This window comes from Schistocerca gregaria, chromosome 1 (assembly GCF_023897955.1).
Source record: "Schistocerca gregaria isolate iqSchGreg1 chromosome 1, iqSchGreg1.2, whole genome shotgun sequence".
Lineage (NCBI taxonomy): Eukaryota > Metazoa > Arthropoda > Insecta > Orthoptera > Acrididae > Schistocerca > Schistocerca gregaria.
Genome location: NC_064920.1, coordinates 792,717,428 through 792,741,693, shown reverse-complemented (window position 1 = coordinate 792,741,693; position 24,266 = coordinate 792,717,428). Strand labels below are relative to the sequence as shown.

The following is a 24,266-nucleotide window of genomic DNA, read 5'->3' as shown; positions in this document are numbered from 1 at the left end:
TTGCCCTGAATGTTTTATACAGGAAGAACACACCAGAAGAAACAAAATGTCAAAATTTTAGCTTACTAAGATACACTTCAAACATTCTTTTTTAAATATTGAAAATTTCCAAACTTGTGGCTTGTCAGGCAGTGGAGGAGCTCCAGCATACAGTACATGTGTAAATTAGCAGGCAAATAACCTTTGTTGCCAATGTGTAGTGAGTAGATAACGTGACCAATGCAATTTTATTTTGTAAACTGAACTTCAGATTACATTGACAGTTTCTCTGACACAACAGTTCACTGTTGCTATCCACTTGGATTTACAACTCATTTAATATCAATAACAAGTAGCACTTGCCTTTGTGAATTCTCTAAATGTTAAGAATAGAGAGAAAACTAAATTAATTTTCTTTGTGTTTTCTCCACATATGCTTGCTAATAGCACGTGTCTTTGTGCAGGTTCCAAGTGTTTCAATGTAATGTGGAACCTAATTATTGTTATCAACCAGGCAAAGATGAAATATGAAGAACATGGGGTGCAATGTATCAGTTTCTGTAATTTCCTGCACACTCATTCAAATGATGTTGAGATTTTCTTAGAAATTGTGAAAACGTTAGAGGAACTACGAAATAGCTCTTAATGATTCCATGAATTATGATTTGAATGATGATTGTTGTGATAATTAAATTCTAGAACAATAATACAATATCTTCCTAGCCCAAAGAAAACATATATAGTAACATGTGATTCTTGAGTTTCTCCTGGCGTATTTGATAATCAAAATATCCACGGGTGTACTGCCGGTCTATAGTGTCCAACGGGCACAATATTTCGGCGATCAAACATGTCGCCATCATCAGGTGAACTGACGGACAGAGCTCCTGTGAACGCGCCGGCACGGAGATCCGTACGCTATGGCTGCTCAGGGGGAACTGGGTTCGGTCGCGGCGGCGGCCGATTTAAATACCCTCCGCCCGCGGCGCGCTCCCTCCGCCGTCCGCGCCCCGCGCCACGGTAGCGCTGTGGAACAGATTGCGACGGCGTCTGAGATGACGTCGGTGTGATGGCTCTGTCCGCCGTGGTCGTCACAACTATGCGTTTGCTCGATTTACTCTTGATTAACCCAATCGCTGGTTCCCAAGCCTTGCTAAGATTATAGCCACAGTCACGGTTTATGAGGTCGCCATTGGTGCGAATTTCGATGGCCTCTCTAACAACGCTGTCCCAGTATCTCGACGTCTGTACCAGAATCCTCGTGCGGTCATACTCCATAGCGTGATTTTCCGATAAACAATGTTCAGCGACCGCCGACTTGCTCGGATACATCAGTCGAGTGTGCCTCTGGTGTTCACGGCATCGATCCTCGACGGTACGCATCGTCTGACCAATATACGACTTGCCACATTGACACGGAATCTGGTACACGCCGGCCTTCCTCAAACCGAGGTCATCTTTGGCGCTCCCCACCAGTGCACGAGTTTTATTCGGAGGACAAAACACAGTTCCGACCCGGTGTTTCTTCAGAATGCGGGCGATTTTCCCCGAGAGTGCGCCTGTGTATGGAATAAATGCAGTGCCTACCTCCTCCCTCGTGACTTCATCCATCTCAACAGGATGTGATGCAGTGGTTGGGCGGAGAGCACGTTGGATCTGCCACTCTGAGTACCCATTTTTTCGAAATACAGTTCTCAGATGTTCCAATTCCTGGGGTAGACTCTCTGTGTCAGAGATAGTGCGCGCCCTATGTACTAGAGTTTTAAGTACCCCATTCCTCTGTGAAGGGTGGTGGCAGCTGTCTGCGTGCAAAACAGATCAGTGTGTATTGTCTTTCGATACACCCCATGACCTAGGGTGCCGTCAGCCCTTCTCCTGACCAAGACGTCAAGGAAAGGTAATTTACCCTCCGTTTCAGTCTCCATAGTGAATTTGATGTTGGGGTGTATGGAGTTTAGATGTGTAAGGAAGTCAAGGAGTTTATCCATACCATGTGGCCAGATGACGAACGTGTCGTCCACGTAACGGAAAAAGCAAGTAGGTTTCCATTCGGATGACGACAGGGCTTCCTCCTCGAAGTTCTACATGTACAAATTCGCTACCACTGGTGAGAGTGGGCTACCCATGGCGACTCCTTCCGTTTGTTCGTAGTATTCTCCATTAAAAAGAAAATACGTGGAAGTCAAGACATGCCTAAAAAGTTTGAATTTGTACATGGAGACTGAAACGGAGGGTAAATTACCTTTCCTTGACGTCTTGGTCAGGAGAAGGGCTGACAGCATCCTAGGTCATGGGGTGTATCGAAAGACAACACACACTGATCTGTTTTGCACGCAGACAGCTGCCACCACCCTTCACAGAGGAATAGGGTACTTAAAACTCTAGTACATAGGGTGCGCACTATCTCTGACACAGAGAGTCTACCCCAGGAATTGGAACATCTGAGAACTGTATTTCGAAAAAATGGGTACTCAGAGTGGCAGATCCAACGTGCTCTCCGCCCAACCACTGCATCACATCCTGTTGAGATGGATGAAGTCACGAGGGAGGAGGTAGGCACTGCATTTATTCCATACACAGGCGCACTCTCGGGGAAAATCGCCCGCATTCTGAAGAAACACCGGGTCGGAACTGTGTTTTGTCCTCCGAATAAAACTCGTGCACTGGTGGGGAGCGTCAAAGATGACCTCGGTTTGAGGAAGGCCAGCGTGTACCAGATTCCGTGTCAATGTGGCAAGTCGTATATTTGTCAGACGATGCGTACCGTCGAGGATCGATGCCGTGAACACCAGAGGCACACTCAACTGATGTATCCGAGTAAGTCGGCGGTCGCTGAACATTGTTTATCGGAAAATCACGCTATGGAGTATGACCGCACGAGGATTCTGGTACAGACGTCGAGATACTGGGACAGCGTTGTTAGAGAGGCCATCGAAATTCGCACCAATGGCGACTCATAAACCGTGACTGTGGCTATAATCTTAGCAAGGCTTGGGAACCAGCGATTGGGTTAATCAAGAGTAAATCGAGCAAACGCATAGTTGTGACGACCACGGCGGACAGAGCCATCACACCGACGTCATCTCAGACGCCGTCGCAATCTGTTCCACCGCGCTACCGTGGCGCGGGGCGCGGACGGCGGAGGGAGCGCGCCGCGGGCGGAGGGTATTTAAATCGGCCGCCGCCGCGACCGAACCCAGTTCCCCCTGAGCAGCCATAGCGTACGGATCTCCGTGCCGGCGCGTTCACAGGAGCTCTGTCCGTCAGTTCACCTGATGATGGCGACATGTTTGATCGCCGAAATATTGTGCCCGTTGGACACTATAGACCGGCAGTACACCCGTGGATATTTTGATTATATACAGTAACAGCTTTCAGTGACAAGGTAAATGCTGCGATTTTTTTTTCTTTTGTGTGTGTGTGTGTGTGTGTGTGTGTGTGTGTGTGTGTGTGTGTTGAATGAAGGAGGATGAAATAACGTAAAATTAAGCATGATGCAAAACCTTTTTCATTTCATGAAAGCTGAATGTGAATTATATAAATGGTAGGAAGTTTTACATGATGTGTGAAATACGTGCCAAAATGAAACTCACAAAAGAGTGACAGAAAAAACTATTCAAAATACTTAGAACTGCTTATGAGAGTCAATTTACAGTCACCAAAGGAGATTTATAAGACTCAGGCTTCTGAATTGCAAGAGATATGAGCATTACTGTTTTCCAGGCATCTTTGACCCCTTTAAAAGGATTCAAGAAATTATGCAGAAAAGGAATTCGCAAAATTATTATGTTTGCTTCAAGTAAATGTGTAGAGATGTCTTCATTATATAATACTACAGAAAAATTTGTAGCTGACAAGAAGACAAAGCTTCTTATTATCCCCTAAAATGCTGTGTGTGAAGCCATTCAGTCAGGTTTTGTGTAAGAACTGCATGAAAACCACACTTTATCATTTAAAGTGAAAATAAGACAGAGTTGCTTGTGCAGTTGATGAATGCTAGTATACAACAAATCCCAGTGGTAAGTATGAGTGGATTACTGTTTCTACTAATTTATATCTGTCTTCAGGAAAGTCAAATTAGGGCCAAAAATTAAAGAAAAGGACTGTTTACTTGCAAAAGTCTTGTAATCAACATAGTAAAATCTGGAAAAATTGAGAGAGAATAATTTTCAGTATTACATACAAAATGTCTTCTTAACACTTGCAGAATAGAAGTCATTGCTTTTATTAGATTATTGCACCAGGCATATCAGCATACTGTCCTTTAGTAGGACAATGAAAAGACTTCATTTGATTTGGATTCCATCCAGAAGTAATAGTATGATTCAGCCTTTAAATTAAGAAATTATTCAGCAGTGTAAGCATTTTTCACAAAAGTGTGTGAATTATTATTTTCAATAGTGTTTTGTCATTTCATATTTATTAGCAGAACGGTGCTGTTGAAGTTCGGTCATTTGCGCACTGTCAGTTTGCACCACCACACTTTACAAATATGGCCGTGTATCCGTGGTGCGCAGCACAAGATGCAGAACAATAGCCATGATTGTTTCTTACTCCATCCCAATCCTGTCTCAATAAAACTGTGCTGAATGCATGAATTTTTCTTTTACCAGATTGGCGGGTGTAAGGAAAATGCTTGTTTCTGCCTTCCAATAGACACTTTCAAATTTTTGTGAAGAACTCAGGGAATAAAAAAGAAACTGTTTCAATGTTAGTAAAATATACACTGGTGCCCAAAACCAAAGCAACAAACAGAAATTTTGCAAGTTTATGTTTTTTTTTCCACGAAACAGTACAAAGAGGTAATAGTAAAATAGAAACAATGTAAAGAATACAGAACATAACCAACTGCAACATGCATAACGGCAGACAAAAATGTTCGTAACTTCTTTTCCAACTTAACAGATTTGCATACACATTATGACAGTGCACTCAGTATGGGGTGTGACCACCTCTGGTGCCAGTACAGGCCTGACAGTGTGGGACATGATGTGAATGATGTCATGAATCTCATGCTGAGGCAGTAACATTCATTATTCCTGCAGAGCTGCTCACAGGTCTTCTAGAGTGATTGGTCGATGCTGATGTGATTCAACCTGTCTTGCTAGTGTATCACAGACATGTTCTATGGGATTATAATTGGGAGAGTGAGCAGGCCATGCCGTGACACCATGTGTGCAGTATCTTCCATTTCCAAAAAGATGTCAATTACCCATCCTCTATGAGGTCAAGCAATATCATCCATCAATATAAGTCTAGGCTCACAGCACATTGCAACAAGTGTGTTGCACCAACTGTGCATGAAATCCCAAGATATCCTCACTGTACCTGACAGCAGTTAAATCTTGCTGATTCACTTGTACAGTTTCATGAAGAGGTGTTTGCGTGGTCAACATAATTCCTGCCCACACTATTAGGGATCCTCCTCAATATCAGTCTCTTTCCACAATGTATAGGTTCCAAAATAGTGTTCCACATGCCCTCCAGATGTGAATCCATCAAAAGATCACTCTCCAGACCGAATCAGGCTCATCTCTGCAAAGAACATTGGCCTTCCGTTCAACCCTCCTGGTGGTATTTTGACAGCTCCACTCTAGATGTTCACTTCTGTGCAGACACGCTAGAAATAAACAGGCAGTAGGTCTCCAACAATAAAGGCCACTCTACTGAAGCCTTCTGTACACTATTTGCCTCGATACAACACATCCAGTGGATGCCGCGAGATAAGATGCCAATTGCAATGTAGTAGTAAGGCGGTACCATCGTGCCCTTACAGCCAAATAATGGTCCACTCTTCTGATGCCACATGTGGTTGGTCCTGTCCTGGTCTCTGGGATACAGTTGCAGTCTCTATGAACTGTTACCTCATCTGAGAAACAATAGACAATAGAACAATTCAAATTAAGCCTTCAGATCACATCTATATGGTTGGCCCTATCCTGGTCTCTGGGACACAGTTTCAGTCTCTATGAACTGTCGCTTCATCTGAGAAAGTCTTCTCTGTGCCATACAGCACTGTCTGTAACTGTGTACACAGCGATTGTGGATGTGGGACTACCCTGCAAACACTACCCCGCTTGATAGGTGGCTTGATGTCATTGTTGTTGTGGTTGTCCATCGATCGGAATGCAGCCTTTCATGAATAACATGATCGTGATGACATCTGTTAAAAGTTTGTATGATTATATTGTGAATCAGACACAGGATGGGGAAATAACAGTTTGTTGCTTTAATTTTGGACATCAGTGTACAGTATTAAAAAATTATCATAATAATTTTGGTTAAGGAATTGTAAAATATTTCATGTCAACAAATTAAGGCCTTGATTGATGGGAGATGTCCATAATGTAACCCCATACAGTGCCATGATTTTCTTTCTTCTGCTAGCCACTTGTATAACAATTACATATGCTAGATTTCAGCTACTGATATGAACTGCAAGTTACTCAAAAAATTAATGAGTTGAGACACTTTTGGTGTGGTTTAAGCGCATAAGTTCATGTGGACTTCACACTACATTCTCTTGTCATGGCTGCATCTGCTTACTTGCGGCTTCACATGCTAAGTAGGAAGGACTGTACAAACCACTGCTATAAACAGTTCTTTGTGTGGCAACATGAGTAATTTCAGAGTAGTTTTAAACATGTCAGAGTGGACCATTCCCTTGTAAGTGCTGCACACTGAGTATCTGTTTAAGGTTTCCTGGCTGAACTGTGGGTAGTAACCATCCTTTTCTGGGGAATCATAACTAGCAAATGCGATGTACCAGTAACTGCTCAATCACCAGTTTTAGTGCAAAGAAAAAGACAGGTCAACATGGGATTTACCAATGACTACTACTGTGATCTGTGCACTGCTATTTTTGATTGCCAAGTTTGGTAGTGACTGAAGTCATGACCTAATGGCCCAAAATTCTCAGGCTTCTGCAAGTTCAAAACTAGGTAGCTGGGTGCCCAAGAAATATGCACATACAGTAGTTAGCAATGTTGTTACACTCATTTAATTACTTTCCTAATACTAATATCCCAAAGACACACTGATTTGCCCACTCAGACTGTCAGTGCTATGACCATTTTTCATCAGAGAGAGAGAGAGAGAGAGAGAGAGAGAGAGAGAGAGAGAGAGAGAGAGAGAGATAAGCAGATGATGACAGTAGGAACTGCAAAATTTCTGCAAGCATATCGTGTTATCGTGTCACTTGTTAATGTGTCTACTGCTCATATTATTTCACTGGAAGTACTTTTGCAGCTGTTTCCTTTGGTGATGACAAGCACCATAGTTTTCAGTTCCTGAAAAGGAATGCTAGCCATAGTGTTATCATGCCATTTTTTCCCAGACTGAAATTAAGATCTCCTGTGTGTCAATCCAAACAATACAATAATTGTTATAGAATATTAAACATTTTCGTGCAAAATTTTGAGTATTGAACACAAAGGAAAAACACAACATTTAAACATTAGTTGCCTTTGTTTTTTGACTATGATATTACATACTGACACTTTTCTAGCAGTGATGTGTGAATGGATACCTTTTCCAAATAAACCAATGGCTTTTTGTAATCTCATGCTATGTTTTATCGTAGAAGTCCAATTTGACAACTACACTCCTGGAAATGGAAAAAAGAACATATTGACACCAGTGTGTCAGACCCACAATACTTGCTCCGGACACTGCGAGAGGGCTGTACAAGCAATGATCACACGCACGGCACAGCGGACACACCAGGAACCGCGGTGTTGGCCGTCGAATGGCGCTAGCTGTGCAGCATTTGTGCACCGCTGCCGTCAGTGTCCGCCAGTTTGCCATGGCATACGGAGCTCCATCGCAGTCTTTAACACTGGTAGTATGCCGCGACAGCGTGGGCGTGAACCATATGTGCAGTTGACGGACTTTGAGCGAGGGCGTATAGTGAGCATGCGGGAGGCCGGGTGGACGTACCTCCGAATTGCTCAACACGTGGGGCGTGAGGTCTCCACAGTACATCGATGTTGTCACCAGTGGTCAGCGGAAGGTGCACGTGCCCGTCAACCTGGGACCAGACCGCAGTGACGCACGGATGCACGCCAAGACTGTAGGATCCTACACAGTGCCATAGGGGACCGCACCGCCACTTCCCAGCAAATTAGGGACACTGTCGCTCCTGGGGTATCGGCGAGGACCATTCACAACCGTCTCCATGAAGCTGGGTTACGGTCCCACACACCGTTAGGCCGTCTTCCGCTCACGCCCCAACATCGTGCAGCCCGCCTCCAGTGGTGTCGCGACAGGCGTGAATGGAGGGACGAATGGAGACGTGTCATCTTCAGCGATGAGAGTCGCTTCTGCCTTGGTGCCAATGATGGTCATATGCGTGTTTGGCGCCGTGCAGGTGAGCGCCACAATCAGGACTGCATACGACAGAGGCACACAGGGACAACACCCGGCATCATGGTGTGGGGAGCGATCTCCTACACTGGCCGTACACCTCTGGTGATTGTCGAGGGGACACTGAATTGTGCACGGTACATCCAAACCGCCATCGAACCCATCGTTCTACCATTCCTAGACCGGCAAGGGAACTTGCTGTTCCAACAGGACAATGCACGTCTGCATGTACTAGTGCCGACATTGTGCATGCTCTGTTGCTTGTGTCTATGTGCCTGTGGTTCTGTCAGTGTGATCATGTGATGTATCTGGCCCCAGGAATGTGTCAATAAAGTTTCCCCTTCCTGGGACAATGAATTCACGGTGTTATTATTTCAATTTCCAGGAGTGTATATCCTGAAATATCCTGCAATTACAACTTGATTACTCATATATATCTAGCACTATTTAAATAATGGAAGGACTTAAGGTAATAACTTACAGTATAGTTGATGCATTGAGTGGTCAACAGGCACATAAAAAAGGCTGAGATACTGGGTGATATCCATTAGCACTACCTCGCACAGAATAAACACACACACATATACACCCACACACACATGTTGTCATTGCTGACAATATGACTGTTTGAGGCAACTGTAGAATAAACTAAATGAACTTTATATGATGAGTGAATTTTGAAAGGTTTTGGACTACATTGTCTGATTTTCCATAACAACCATTAGAGAGGGAGTAGGAGACCAGTGTTAATTAATCTGAAATGTGAAGAAATGGTGAACATTTAATAAAAAAACACAAGACTTTGTCCTATTGGAGTAGTGGACTATACAGTATTTGACTTTGCTCTTCAGCAGGCTCAATACAAGTTTAACATGCTCAAGTTAATTTTTTAAAGTGGTTGTCAGCCTCAGATTTTCCTCTTTGTGTTATGATACTGTCAGTTGTGCAAGTCTCGGCCAGGGCTTAGGATCATTGTTGAAGAAGGGAGTCAACAGCTATCCATCTCACTACTTAATTCTCAAAGAGAAATTTATTCTGCCAGTTTATGGTTTACAACTTCTGATTTACAATTTCGTCTTTGCGTATCTTTTTCACCTAAATATAGATCTGACTGGCTATAGAATGGTTTCTGAAGGGTTGATGGCTCTAACTCCACAAGAAAATCATTTGAAATAGCAGTGAATTACTCATGTATTTGAATAACAATTCAAGTCTTGTGCTATGTGATGACTGAATGAGTCCCATAAGCATCAAAATGGATTCTGATTATTATTATTATTATTATCATCATTGTTAGACATGTTATGAAATAAATTATCATTCGGAGAGAAATTTTATAGTTCATATAAATACTGTAGGATGAAAAGTAATTCAATCACTAACAAATGGATATCTAGCAGAGTATGATTTATATTCGAGTGTCACAAGATGGAGGGAGGTATATGTAAGAAGGCATCAGTGAAATGGGAAAGATAATTTGTGTATTAATCCTGCCAGAGGCGCATGCCTATGGGGGAGCCGAAGTAACTGGTTTGACCCATTGTTTCTGTGGCATGTTTTTTGCAATGATTGTTTTGAATATTGACCATTGGTGATGACAGCTATTAACTAGTTGTTTCCAAAATTCACTTCAGCTTTTACATGGATTACTAGTCACTGTCTATTTCCTATCATAAGGTGGTAGAGAGAAAGGGGGGGGGGAGGGGAGAATGGCTTGAAAGACAGTACAGCATACGGCTCTAGTTTTTAAGACTGTTGTCAATCATTAAATGATGCAAAGACAGTGAAGAGAGGCATCAACTTCAGTAAGATGCAATGAAATGGAAGAAGTGAGCTGCAGCAAAACTGCACAGATCACACAGAGGGGGCTGTAGGACTTGCCTTTGGTTGAGTGGTGACTGCTTCCTTGAGCTCTGTCTCAGTGCTGGCATCGGCAAACGTAGGTGGTGGCTCATCAGAGGCAGGCTCAACACACACATCATCAGGCAGTGGGTCTGTCTGTGTTGCCACTGATGCCTCCTCAGCTGCCGATGGCTCTTCATCAGCAGCCATTGCCTCCACGTCCATGGCATCTTCATGCAACGCACCAACTAGAGGCTCTTCCTCTTCAGCCTCCCGCCTTGCTGCTTCTGCTATAGATTCTGGCTGTGCAGTGTCGTCCTCCACCTGAGGCATTAGTTCCCTTTTTCACAGATCATGTATATGGGGTATTATCATATAGGGGCTAAGGCAGATTGTTCCCAAAACATCAAACTATACTTACATTTGATATAAAAATAATTTGGTTTCTTATTTTTATGAAAGTAGTGGTGTGTTATATTGATACAACTAGAACTACTGTGAAATGTGAGTGTGAAGTTGATAACAATGTTAATAAGAAAGAGGACTTAAAAGTCAACACTTACATAGTAATTTACACTTACATTGCAAAATAGCACAAAAAAACGTGACCTCATACTATGGTAACCAAAACTGTGAAAGAAAAATAGCTGAAGGAGGAAATTACTGTCCCCTAATAAGTACTGCCAAGTGTCATTTCAGTTTATAATTTGCACCTTGCATTCCACTGACAAATTACTGGTGGCTTAATTTGTCACTGGCTCATATTATATGTATGTTTCTGATGGACTTCATTTTGCTTTTTTCAGAGAATACAATATATTGGTTATGCATGGAAAATTAATATTGTCTTTCTGGAAATTGGAGAAGGGCTAGAACCATACAATTTGAAATTTGAGTAGGCCTAGTATGCATGTTTGGGTGGTTCAGTTGGTGGATAACCTCTTGTGGCTGCAGGTATCTAAATTTGAGTCTCAGTCTATTCAACAATGACTGTATGAAAATGAGTTGTTTCCACTGTACAAGCTAGTACAGCTCAAACAAATTAACCTTGTGATTGACAGATGGGAGTAGTGAGAAGCAGTTTTGCTAGCTGATGTGATATGCTCATGTGGTTGATAGTTGCATGTAGTACTTACAAATTATTGTCATCATTGTAGATAGTGAATAGAGAATTAGCAAAGATGCCTGTATCAAACTAGCTTTAGTAAGTCCTATGCCTACATCAGTACCATAATCACACATTTAAAGATGAATAACAATCAAAAGATGAATGTTCAGTCTCATATATCATATTGCATATTAATCTTGGAAAAATTGAAAAATATGGACAGAACTGAAGCATTTGTACAACTTTTTATAGCACCAACCATTACACTTGACTTGTGAATAACTGTCACTGTTGTTCAAACAGTTACAGTTAGAGAAAGTTTCATAAAGGTTTGAAATTACTGTGTAATTTGTTGGAAGTCATTAAGTGCTCTCATTCCCGAATACTGGACGAATATAGTGTGGGCAATTTTTATGCCTTAGGTTATGCTGCCTCATGATATATACACAACTTCTTACTATATTATTATCTTATTGCATTAATGCTGCCCTTAAAGGGTAGATTATGACAGCATTTTACATTTTTATATTTGGGAAATAGTTATATGAAGTTCAGAAAGCCAAATTATTATTTTTTATAGGGACACACCGCGATTTATCTGTTTTATTGTTTATTTAAGTACAATCCAAATTTTGTACTTTTATGCCATTTTCAAGTATCAAATACTTTTCCTTCAGCACCAGTAGCCCCTCAACCTGTGGACCTCAGGGCACTGGTCCGGTTGCCCTAAACCAGTTACACCCTTGCTTTGTTCATTTCTGCATGCTTAGAGAGGGTTGTTGTGCTAAATTAATTGTGGACATCCCATTGGAATCATCTTGCTTGTCAGAGCATGGAGCAAAGGTTGGCGATAAAATTTCTATTATAGATGTAGTAAGTAATTAATTGTCAGTGTGTGTACAAGTAGGCCATGGAACAGGGCAGGCGATGCAGTTGCGTGCTCATTTTGAAACAACTCATGCAGAAAGTGATTTACACAAGCTGTAACATGCTGAATACTCCCTGGGCATTGAACTGTGAATTGAACAGCAAATATCAATCATGGAAGTTTTCTTAAATTTTTTTTAAAATTTTTTTTGAGACATATGCTGATTGTGAACTTCTTACCATGTTATCTGAAGTTAAACTGAGTGATAATAATGACAAACAAAATGATGTTCTGCTCATGAGAAAAAAGTCACCAGACCATGGTCTATCTATGAGGGATATTGTAGTATGTAAGGCCTATGTAACATTAGTATTAGTATGTGAACAGTACAGCTAATGGATGTAATACCTCAGAATAGAAATCAAGTTCTGCCAGATCTGTGTTATTTTCATAGTATAGCAGCACCCATTCCTCCCACATTGGGCTTTTGCCTTGTACTTGAAAAATAAAGCATTTGTACTATTGGTGCCACCACAGAAGAAGAAGAATCAGTTTGCCATAAAACAACAAGTAGGTGACTTAGGCAATGGTCTCTAAATATCACTGTCAGCTACTTGCATAATGTAATTTTGCAAATGTCATGCTGTTTACATTGGTGTCGTGTGTTTACAACTTCTTGTTCTAAAATGACAATGTATGCATGGTCTAAAGCCAAGTTTCCACACGAACAAAAATTATGCCACTTGGCTGCTGCTCTAGTGCAGTCACCAAAGTTGCATGTGGAAACACCCAAATTCCTGTGGCAACAATGAGTGACATCACTTTTATCCATGCCACAAAAGTTAAAAACATTTTAACTTTGTCACAGAACTTCCCTTCTCTCACCACTCAGTAACATCAGAAGGGGCTGCTGTCTTTGACACTAAGATGCCACATTTGATGGTTTTCATATTTATGCTTGCATATTAAGAGGCCATGTGCTTTCAGTGCTAGATTGCTTTAAAGTCTTTCTAAAATGCATTGTTTTGTGTATGGTTTATTAGGCTACAGAGGTAGAATGTGCAATTTCAGTGTATAAATGTTTTGTCGTTGATGTTATGAGCACATAATGGTTCATTTCCATAGTGAAAGTAGAAGATTTTTCTATTATGTGATGCATGGATAAAATTTGTATGTGAATAAGAAGATATTATTTACTAAGTTAAATGACATTTTTAGTTTCACAGTAGCTGACTTTATTCTAAAAGTGGTGAAAATTAATGCAATACTGGCAGTATATTCAGATAATCATATTCTTACCAAGCGGGAAAGCGCCAGCAGACAGGCACAATGAACAAAACACACAAACACACACACAGAATTACTAGCTTTCGCAACCGATGGTTGCTTCTTCAGGAAGGAGAGGGAAAGACGAAAGGATGTGGGTTTTAAGGGAGAGCGTAAGGAGTCATTCCAATCCCGGGAGCGGAAAGACTTCCCTTAGGGGAAAAAAAGGACAGGTGTACACTCGCGCGCGCGCGCACACACACACACACACACACACACACACACACACACACACACACACACACACACACATATCCATCCGCACATACACAGACACAAGCAGACATATTTAAAGGCACTCCATCCATTCCAACCAGCAATATGTTTACAGTCAGTGATCCTATACATGGAATGTGATACACTCATGATATTGTGTCAGGGGCCTCTTTGTTGTCTGCTAATCTGAGATATTCTTTGATTATCTTGGTATATTTGTAAATAGTCTTTACATCATGTTTGCACAACATATGCCTAGTTCTATCTATCATCATGAGGACGTATGGCAGAAAGGTCATGACATTTCTTCATCCAATGTGTCACTTCCATGGCTGTTAGGTTTTCTGACACTTCTTGTGCAACTACCTGTCACTTCTCAGGATGAATTTCAGGTGTTTCATCTCAATTATGACATGCTGCATGCACTACTCATGATGTTGGGAGTATACCACATAACATGCTCATGTGGAAAAATCTATTTAGGGATGACTAGACATCCAGCAATGCCAGGATCATCAAACATAAACAGTATTGCAGGTTGTGACACATTGAGAAATCTGTCGTGGGAGAGCATGTGCTGTCTGACATCAGCCAAATAAAAGAAATTCACTGACATGCAGGTTCTTGCTATGGAGAAGAATTACCATGCCTGTTTGTTCAGAGAAGCCACAGAAATTTAGTAACATGGTAACAGTTTGACAAGAAAGAAGATAGCCTCAAGGTAAGGAGATTATGGATTCTTGTGCTCTAGTGAATAATTGTTGGAGGTGAGACATGGAGCACCACAGCATTAATATCCAGGGAAAAGCCCTCAGACATTGGTATGACAGCTACATATGATCTCTGGCCACAGGCTCGATTAAAATCCACCAGCAGCAGAGGATGGGGAATCTTTGGCTTTGATAGCCACTTGTATTGGTGACATGTCAGAAAAATCAATAAACTACCATATTCTGAAGGTCTTCAGACAAAAGGCAACCGGCAACATGATAAGTGGTTACAGAAGCCTCAAAATTTTGTACCTTTAATGTTTTTCACCTGTCTGTCCTCAGCTGCTTTTGTACAGGATGAATCCTAAAGAGAGAACGGCTTTAACTTTTTTATTACAAACAAATTATAAAAGATACAAACATAATGCGTATGTCACTGGTTAGAGGAAGGTTCAAAGTTTTATATTCGCACAGACACTATGTTATACACTCAACATGAGTACTATGTGTTGCTCAAGAAACATTGAAATAGTAATCCAGTTCATTCTAAACAAGAATCAGCAGATCCCTGTTTATTGAATCAACAGCTTCAACAATTTGATTTCTCAGCTCTTGAAGAGTAGCTACCATAGATGGAATCTGTAACTCAATTTTGGTTACTTTAGTTTTAGTTAGTTCCATGTTCCATGGATCATTTTCTACATTAAATCATAATGATGTGGAAAGAGTCATTTCACATTGAAAGTTAATTTGTACATATGTTTACATTCTGAACATTCTTAAGTTTTTTTTTTTTTTTTTTTTTTTTTTTTTTTTTTTTTTTTTTTTTTTTTTTTTTACAATGAGAAAAAAATCTATAGATGTGAGTTAGTAATTCCTACCAACCACCTTTTACACATCACAGAACAGAAAGAGTTGTCAAGGAGGAACTCTGTCAGTTTGTTTTAAAATTTATTTTACTCTGCTGTCAAACATTTTATGTCACTGGGTAAGGTAACAAAATTTTTTGTTACAAGAATTTGCACTTCTTTTTGTGCTAAAGACAACCTTAATGTGGACTAATGAAGTTTTCCTTCTAGTGTTGTGATTATGAACATCATTGTTCCTTTTGAACTACAGTGGATTATTTACAACAAACTTCATGAGGGGATAAATACACTGTGAAGTAGTAGCCAGAATGCCCAAGTCATTAAACAGATGGTTACAAGATGATCATGGGTGAGCACCACATATTATTCTAACAGCACTGTTTTGTGCAATGAAGATTTTCTTTCTTAAAGATGAGTTACCCCAGAGCATTGTTCAATATGATGTTACTGAATGAAAATATGCAAATGTGTCAACATACTGATTTGTCTCTATTATTCTAACAGCACTGTTTTGTGCAATGAAGATTTTCTTTCTTCCCAGAGCATTGTTCCATATGATGTTATTGAATGAAAATATGCAAATGTGCCAACATACTGATTTGTCTCTTCCCAAGATTAGCAATGATTTGGCTAAACTAAGTTGTTTTAGGAGTTCCAAACGGCATTTTTTCCAACATATTCTCATCTATATGGATCCCTGACAACTTTGAAGTTTCGACACTATTTATTATTTCCTCTTTGCGCAGTTACACTCAGCATTGGTGACAGTGAGACCATTCACAGAAAACCGGTCAATAATACTTTTAAGAATTTTGTTCACCATTTCTTCTGTCTCCATATATGCATGCCAGGATAGATCACAATACTAGTTTCATCTGCAAAAGAACCAGTCTGCTTGTTGTATATTAGACAGAGGATCATTTACAGATATGAAAAATGTAGTAGGCCTAGAATTGAACCTTGGGGAACCCCACATGTGATTTCCTTCCAGTCAGAATTATGTCTCTGGACTATGTTGCTTCAGTTATTAAGCACAATTTTCTATGTTCTTTTGGTTATATATGACAATATCTATTGGTTGGCTATACTACAAACCCAATAAAACATCAATTTATCTAGGAGAATACTGTGATTCACAGAGTCAAATGCCATAGAGATTGTAGAAAATACCAACCAGCACTATTTTATTATTTAATGATTGCAAAATCTGGTGAGTGAACATGCAAATGGCATTTTCAGCAGAGCAGCCCTTCTGAAACCCAAACTGTGATTTGCTAAGGATACTGTTGTTGCTAGTGTGAGACACCACTCTAGAATGCAGCACCTTATCAAAAAAATTTGGAGAGTGATGTCAGCAGTGAAATGGGTTAGTAGTTACTGACATCTTCCTTATCACTTTCCTAAAGTGGGATTTAACAACAATATATTTCACTCTCTCTGGAAAAATGCCTTGAGTTAGTGATGCTTTACATATTTTGGATAATTGTGGGGTTTTTACAGGGGAATGAATATTTAGTACTCTACTACTGGAAACACCATCAAAACAAGATGAGCTATTTTTAAGAGAATGTATAATTTTCTCAGATTCAGAAGGGAAAGTTGGTGATACATCCATATGAATTTTATGAAAGTTACATACTCAACATACTGCTGTGATTTTGCTCTTGAACTGTTTGTCCCTATGCTTCCTACCATATTTAAGAATTGATTATTAAATGCATTTGCTAATTCTTAGTGATCATTTATAGCCATTCTATTCAGTTTAGCAGTGATGATGTCATGTTCTGTGGCTGGTTGTCGCAGACTGCATAGCATTCTAATAGCCTTAAGTCTCTTGTCGTAAGTACTGATTTATGAAATTATGTGCATGTTCTTTGATTTTTTAATAACCTTTCTTTGTAATTTTCTGTAGGTTTTGTAGCGTGTGAGTACTGCAGGATCCAAACTTTTTTTTGTCGCTGGATACATTGCCCTTTTCCTTTCACAAGGTACTTTAATCCCTTGAGTGATCCATGGTTTTTTTACCTGGCTGTTCAATGTCCTTTCTGATTAGCTTAAGCAGAGAGCTATTTTCAAATAATAATACGAATTTATCATGGAATAGATTAAATTTTACGTTAGCATTTGGTTCATTATAAGTTACATCAAACGTGATCTCCTGTAAACTACTCTTAAAAACATTTGTCCTGGAGTCATGGCACTAAGTTGTGTATCCTAACCAACTGTGCATCATGATCAGACAGAGTGTTTGTTACTGAGTAAATAGTTTTTTTTTATCTGCACTTCATAAAAAAAATCATCATCAATTAGGGTCCCATATTGCAAAGTTAATTACTGAGATCAAATTGTGGTATTCAAATAATGTTTCCGGGAAAAAAATCGAAAAGTGTGAGGTCTCGTGAGCTGGGAAACGAAAAACAGTGAACAAGATCTTGTTGTCCACCTCTCCCGATCCAACGCTGTGGCATGGTGGTGTTAAGATAATACCGTAATGTGGGGCACCATCACACATAAACATGAAATCGTTGGAATCGTCGTAAAGTTTAGGGAACGAACAATTTTGCGGCATGTCCAGATATGACATTCCTGTTACGGTTTCCCCGCAAAAAGGAAAGTTCCATAAGCTTTGCGGAAAGAAACGGTACAAAAAAATGCAATTTTGGCGAGTCTCTTTCATCTTCGACCACGACGCTAAGATTTTGTGACCCTCGATATTCTTGTATGAGTCTCTTTCATTACGACGATGGCAAAGTTTTGTGACCCTCAAGATACTTATATCATGATGGTTTACTTTACCTGGTAGATGAAACGTCTATTCGTCCGAAAAAACGAGTTGTTGGGAAAAAGTGCCCGGTGCCATATCTTGGAGAACTGAAATGCAAAATTAGTACCTTTTGTTGCAGTTGCTGGGCCGCAATTGCTGCAGTAACTGCAGCTTTTAAGGTTTAATATGCAGGCGTCGTTTCAGAACACGCCATACCATTGTTTGAGGAATTTGAAGCTCCTGGCCTGCCCGTCTTGTGGACTTCTGAGCGTTACGCGTGAAAGAATCTTGGATAGCTCGACATTTTCGTCAGGCGTGTGTGGCCAACCAGTGCTTTTCCTTCGTATGTGCAAACCAACTTTCAGGAATTTTGTATGCCAGTCATAAATCTCCCTGTACAGGGACGGCTGCTCGCTGAATCGGCGACACCAAATGATTTCTATTGTGGTGTAGTTCTCATGTTGTTACAAAGAAACAGCGCAGCAGTGACAAAACTTTGAACCCTCCTCCATCCAGCGTCGTGGGCAACGTGTTTCTGTCTTGTATACTGAGGTGACTAAAGTCATGGATAGTGTTGTGCACATCACTGCCTTTACGTGCGCCATTCAAGTTGAGTAATCGTGCTTCGTAGCGTTCAGCATTCATCATCTGACCGGGTCGCAGCAACCCATGGTACATCACACCAACCAGGGCGCATTTTGTCACTTACCTCTAAATCATTGTCTTTTAACTGTCGAAACCAAGGTATAAAAGCGCAGTGCATTGGCGGCGCTGTGTTTTGTATTCAGGCGATTCATGTGAAAATGTTTGCAACGGGATTTTGGCTGCACGATGGAAATTAACAGACTCTGAACGCAGAGGGGTAACTGGAGCTAGACGCATGGGAAATTCCATTCCGGAAATCATTAGGAAAATCATTATCCCGAAATCCATGGTATCAAGAGTGTGCCGAGAATACCGAACTTCAAGTATCACCTCTCACCAGGGACAACGTAGTGGCCGACAGTCTTCGCTTAACGACCAAGAGCAGCGGCGTTTGTGTAAAGTTGTCAGTGCTAACAGAGAAGCAACGTTGCTTGAAATAACCCCAGAACTCAATAACATACAAGGAATTTATCCATTAGAAATCTGTTGCAAAATCTGGAGTTAATGGGCTATGGCAGCATACGACTGACGCGTGTGCCTTTAATAACAACACGAATCGCCTACAGCGCTTTTCCCGGGCTCCTGACCATATCGGTTGGACCATAGACGACTGCAAAACCGTGGCCCGGTCAGATGAGCCCGTATTTCAGTTGATAAGAGCTGATGGTAAGGTTCAAATGTGGCCCAGACCCCATGAAACTAAGGACCCAAGTTGTCAACAAGGCGCTGTGCAAGTATGATGTGGGTACTTAATGGTGTGGGGTTTGTTTACATGAACCAGACTGGGTCCTCTGGTCAAACTGAACCATTTACACCCGTTCATTGACTTCTTCTCAAACAACAATGTCGTGTCACTGGGCGACAATTGTTAGAGAATGGTTTGAAGAGCATTCTGGACAGTTCGAGCGAATGTTTGGGCCATACAGATCGCCCAGACTAATCGAGAGGTCAGTTCTTGTCCAACATCCTGCACTGGCTACACTTTCGCGATTATGGACGGCTATAGAAGCAGCATGACTCAATATTTCTGCAGTGGACTTCCAACGACTCGTTGAGTCTGTGCCATGTCGAGTTGCTCCACTATGCCGCCAAAAGGAGGTCTGACACAGTATTAGGTGGTATCTCACGACTTTTGTCACCTCAGTGTATAGTTTGTCTGTAATAAGCAACTTAAATCTTTCTTTCTTTTTGAACCACATAATATTAATAATTTTTAGGTTAGAATTTGATGAGGCTTTTGAAAATATCTACAAGAATATTCTCTTTGAAATTCTGAGAGTAAGAGGGGAAAAATACAGGGAACGAAAGGCTGTTTACACCTTGTTCAGAAGCTAGACGACAGTTACAAAAGTCAAAGGGATGGAGTGGTTGAGAAGGGAGTGAGACAGACTTCTGGGCTACCCCTGATGTTATTCAATCTGTACACTGAACAAGCGATAAAAGGAACAAAAGAAAAATTTGGATTAAGAATTAAAGTTCAGGGGTAAGGAACAAAAAGTTTGAGGGTTGTTGATGACATTGTAATTCAGTCAGAGAGAACAAAGGATTTGGAAGAGGAGTTGAACGAAATGGACAGTGTCTTGAAAGGAGGATTTAAGAGGAACATCAACAAAAGTAAAATGAGGAAAATGGAAAGTAGTCGAATTAAAACAGGTTATGCTGAGGGAATTAGATTAAGAAACGACACACTGGAAGTGTTTGAGTTTTGCTATTTGGCTAGCAAAGTAACTGATGATAGCCAAAGTAGAGAGGGGTATAAAATTGAGACTGGCAAAGGCGAGAAAAGCCTTTCTGAAGAAGAGAAATTTGTTAAAATCGAATATATATTTGTATTGTATTGTACTATATGTTAATGGGGGACCTTGAAACCGTACACTGTACACCAAACTCAGGTTTATTGTGCGGTTTGGCCCCCAGTGGACCCCCCAGGGAATGTCTCACACCAGACGAGTGTAACCCCTATGTTTGCGTGGTAGAGTAATGGTGGTGTATGCGTACGTGGAGAACTTGTTTGCGCAGCAATCGCCGACATAGTGTAACTGAGGCAGAATAAGGGGAACCAGCCCGCATTCGCCGAGGCAGATGGAAAACCACCTAAAAACCATCCACAGACTGGGTGGTTCACCAGACCTTGACACAAATCCGCCAGGCGGATTCGTGACGGGGACCAGGCGCTCCTTCCCGCCCGAAAAGCCGTGCATTAGACCGCACAGCCAACTGGGCAGGCAAATACACTCCTGGAAATGGAAAAAAAGAACACATTGACACCGGTGTGTCAGACCCACCATACTTGCTCCGGACACTGCGAGAGGGCTGTACAAGCAATGATCACACGCACGGCACAGCGGACACACCAGGAACCGCAGTGTTGGCCGTCGAATGGCGCTAGCTGCGCAGCATTTGTGCAACGCCGCCAGTCAGTGTCAGCCAGTTTGCCGTGGTATACGGAGCTCCATCGCAGTCTTTAACACTGGTAGCATGCCGCGACAGCGTGGACGTGAACCGTATGTGCAGTTGACGGACTTTGAGCGAGGGCGTATAGTGGGCATGCGGGAGGCCGGGTGGACGTACCGCTGAATTGCTCAACACGTGGGGCCTGAGGTCTCCACAGTACATCGATGTTGTCGCCAGTGTTCGGCGGAAGGTGCACGTGCCCGTCGACCTGGGACCGGACCGCAGCGACGCACGGATGCACGCCAAGACCGTAGGATCCTACGCAGTGCCGTAGGGGACCGAACCGCCACTTCCCAGCAAATTAGGGACACTGTTGCTCCTGGGGTATCTGCGAGGACCGTTCGCAACCGTCTCCATGAAACTGGGCTACGGTCCCGCACACCGTTAGGCCGTCTTCCGCTCACGCCCCAACATCGTGCAGCCCGCCTCCAGTGGTGTCGCGACAGGCGTGAATGGAGGGACGAATGGAGACGTGTCGTCTTCAGCGATGAGAGTCGCTTCTGCCTTGGTGCCAATGATGGTCGTATGCGTGTTTGGCGCCGTGCAGGTGAGCGCCACAATCAGGACTGCATACGACCGAGGCACACAGGGACAACACCCGGCATCATGGTGTGGGGAGCGATCTCCTACACTGGCCGTACACCTCTGGTGATTGTCGAGGGGACACTGAATTGTGCACGGTACATCCAAACCGCCATCGAACCCATCGTTCTACCATTCCTAGACTGGCAAGGGAACTTGCTGTTCCAACAGGACAATGCACGTCCGCATGTATCCCGTGCCACCCAACGTGCTCTAGAAGGTGTAAGTCAACTACCCTGGCCAGCAAGATCTTCGGATCTGTCCCCCATTGAGCATGTTTGGGACTGGATGAAGCGTCGTCTCACGCGGTCTGCACGTCCAGCACGAACGCTGGTCCAACTGAGGCGCCAGGTGGAAATGGCATGGCAAGCCGTTCCACAGGACTACATCCAGCATCTCTACGATCGTCTCCATGGGAGAACAGCAGCCTGCATTGCTGCGAAAGGTGGATATACACTGTACTAGTGCCGACATTGTGCATGGTCTGTTGCCTGTGTCTATGTGCCTGTGGTTCTGTCAGTGTGATCATGTGATGTATCTGACCCCAGGAATGTGTCAATAAAGTTTCCCCTTCCTGGGACAATGAATTCACGGTGTTCTCATTTCAATTTCCAGGAGTGTATATATATCAGTGTTAGGTAGTCTTTCCTGATGGTATTTGTCTAGAATGTAACCATGTGTGGAAGTGAAATATGGGTGATAAACAGATTAGATAAGAAGAGGACAGAAGCTACAGAAGAATTCTGTAATTAATGAGGAGGTACTCAATAGAATTTGGGAGAAAAGAAATTTGTGGCACAACTTGAAGGCATCGGTTGGCAGACACATGCTGAGACATCAAGGGATCGCCAATTTAGTACTGGAGGGAAGCGTGGGAGGTAAAAATAGCAGAGGGAGGCCAAGAGATGAATACAGTAAGCAGAATCAGAAGGATGTAAGTTGCAGCAGTTACTCGGAAATGAAGAGTTTTGGATAGGATAGAGTAGGATTGAGAGCTGCATAAAATCTGTCTTCTGACTGAAGACCAAAACATCAGGTTAGGACCACCTGTCTGCAACTGAAAAATGCAATATTTGTTCAGTCGCATACAGACGCCCCTAGCTTTAAAAAAAACGTGATTTTTCTCTGAACAGGCTGCGTACACACAGCGCTAGGCTGTGCTACCCACCTCCTGGGCGTCCTCGCGGGCGTCGCGCTGCTTGCGGGGCGGCCTGGGCGGCGGCGGCAGCGGGCGCCCCTTCATGCGCTCGACGACGTCGCCCGCCTGCAGCGCGCTGCTCGCGCCGGCCACGCCGCCCTCCACCGACGCGGCCTCCTCCTCGCCGCCCTCGAGAGACTTGCTCGCCGCCTCGTCGATCTCCACGTACTGCTGCTGCTGCTGCAGCAAGCGGGTCCGCCGCGGCGGCCGCGATGGTCCCAGCGTGCTGTGGGCGTGCGCGCAGGTCATTCAGGGAGGGTCGTCTGCACTAGAGTCCTTACTTTACGCCGTAATCTCTCCAATCAGAGCGCTCAACGCCACGCAGAAATCTTTCGTCGTTGCCAAACAGCCCCAACAATTGGTCAGTTCACTTCCAATTCCTTGTCCTGCTTTCTTTGTGTGTTTCAACCCCCCGAATCATAGGTCTGCCACTTCTGATTTCCTCACACACACACACACACACACACACACACACACACACACACACACACACACACCAGCGATGCAAATGAAACAGAAATACACACGTTTCATACGAAGTACTAACCAAACACTCCTGGATCCTTCTGTGCGAGACGTGATTCGGTGTCATACATACAGTTATCATAGTCACGGAGATGGACTTATATTTTTGCACGACATTGCTTGAACCCGAGTTCCTGAAAGCTGCAATTCATCGTAGCGACATCCGTAAATATAACTACCTAACACAGTACGGTGGAGCTCGTGGTCTCACGGTCGCGTTGTCGCTTCCTGAGCACGGGGTCCCGGGGAATATTCCTGGCGGGGTCACGGATTTGCACCTACCTCGAGATGAGATTTCATCGTCATTCACGCACGTAGCAAGATTGGACTGAGAAAAGGTTAGGAATTTGTAGGGGCGCTGATAACCGCGCAGTTGAGCGCCCCACAAATCAGACATCATCATCATAACGTAATGGTTACCACAGAAAGCTGATCTATACTTCATAGGTTCGAATCTCCTCAAATATAGTACTTTTTTAATTTCTAAATCAAATCAAAAGAGTATGATTATTACTTTTATTTAATTAACTGGCTGAAATGTAATTTTTTAATAAAATATTGTCGAGTTTGAAACCGCGTCAAGTGGTTTACTGCCCACGAGCTTTCGGCAGAGGTCTCCTCTGCCATTCGTCACTTGGCCACATGGACAAGAAAAGCTAGAAGAGTTCGTGGAGTACCTCAACAGCATCCACGACCACATCAACTTCACTATGGAAATAGAGAAGGAGGGTTCCCTGCCGTTCTTCGACGTGCTTGTCCGCCGTAAACCCAATGGGTCGCTAGGTCATAGCGTTTACCGCAAGCTCACTCGCACGG

General features: G+C 42.6%; 1 protein-coding gene across 1 annotated transcript in view; it reads right to left on the bottom strand.

Annotated features, from left to right (window-relative positions):
* LOC126274082 (microtubule-associated protein futsch) overlaps window positions 1–24,266 on the bottom strand; it is a 255,151-nt gene that overhangs the window by 47,630 nt on the left and 183,255 nt on the right. The window contains exons 7-8 of the mRNA XM_049977084.1: window positions 22,896–23,151; window positions 10,225–10,509 (exon numbers count right to left, since the gene is read on the bottom strand). Of these exons, the coding sequence (XP_049833041.1) occupies window positions 10,225–10,509; window positions 22,896–23,151 (541 nt within the window). The remainder of the gene's footprint in view (window positions 1–10,224; window positions 10,510–22,895; window positions 23,152–24,266) is intronic.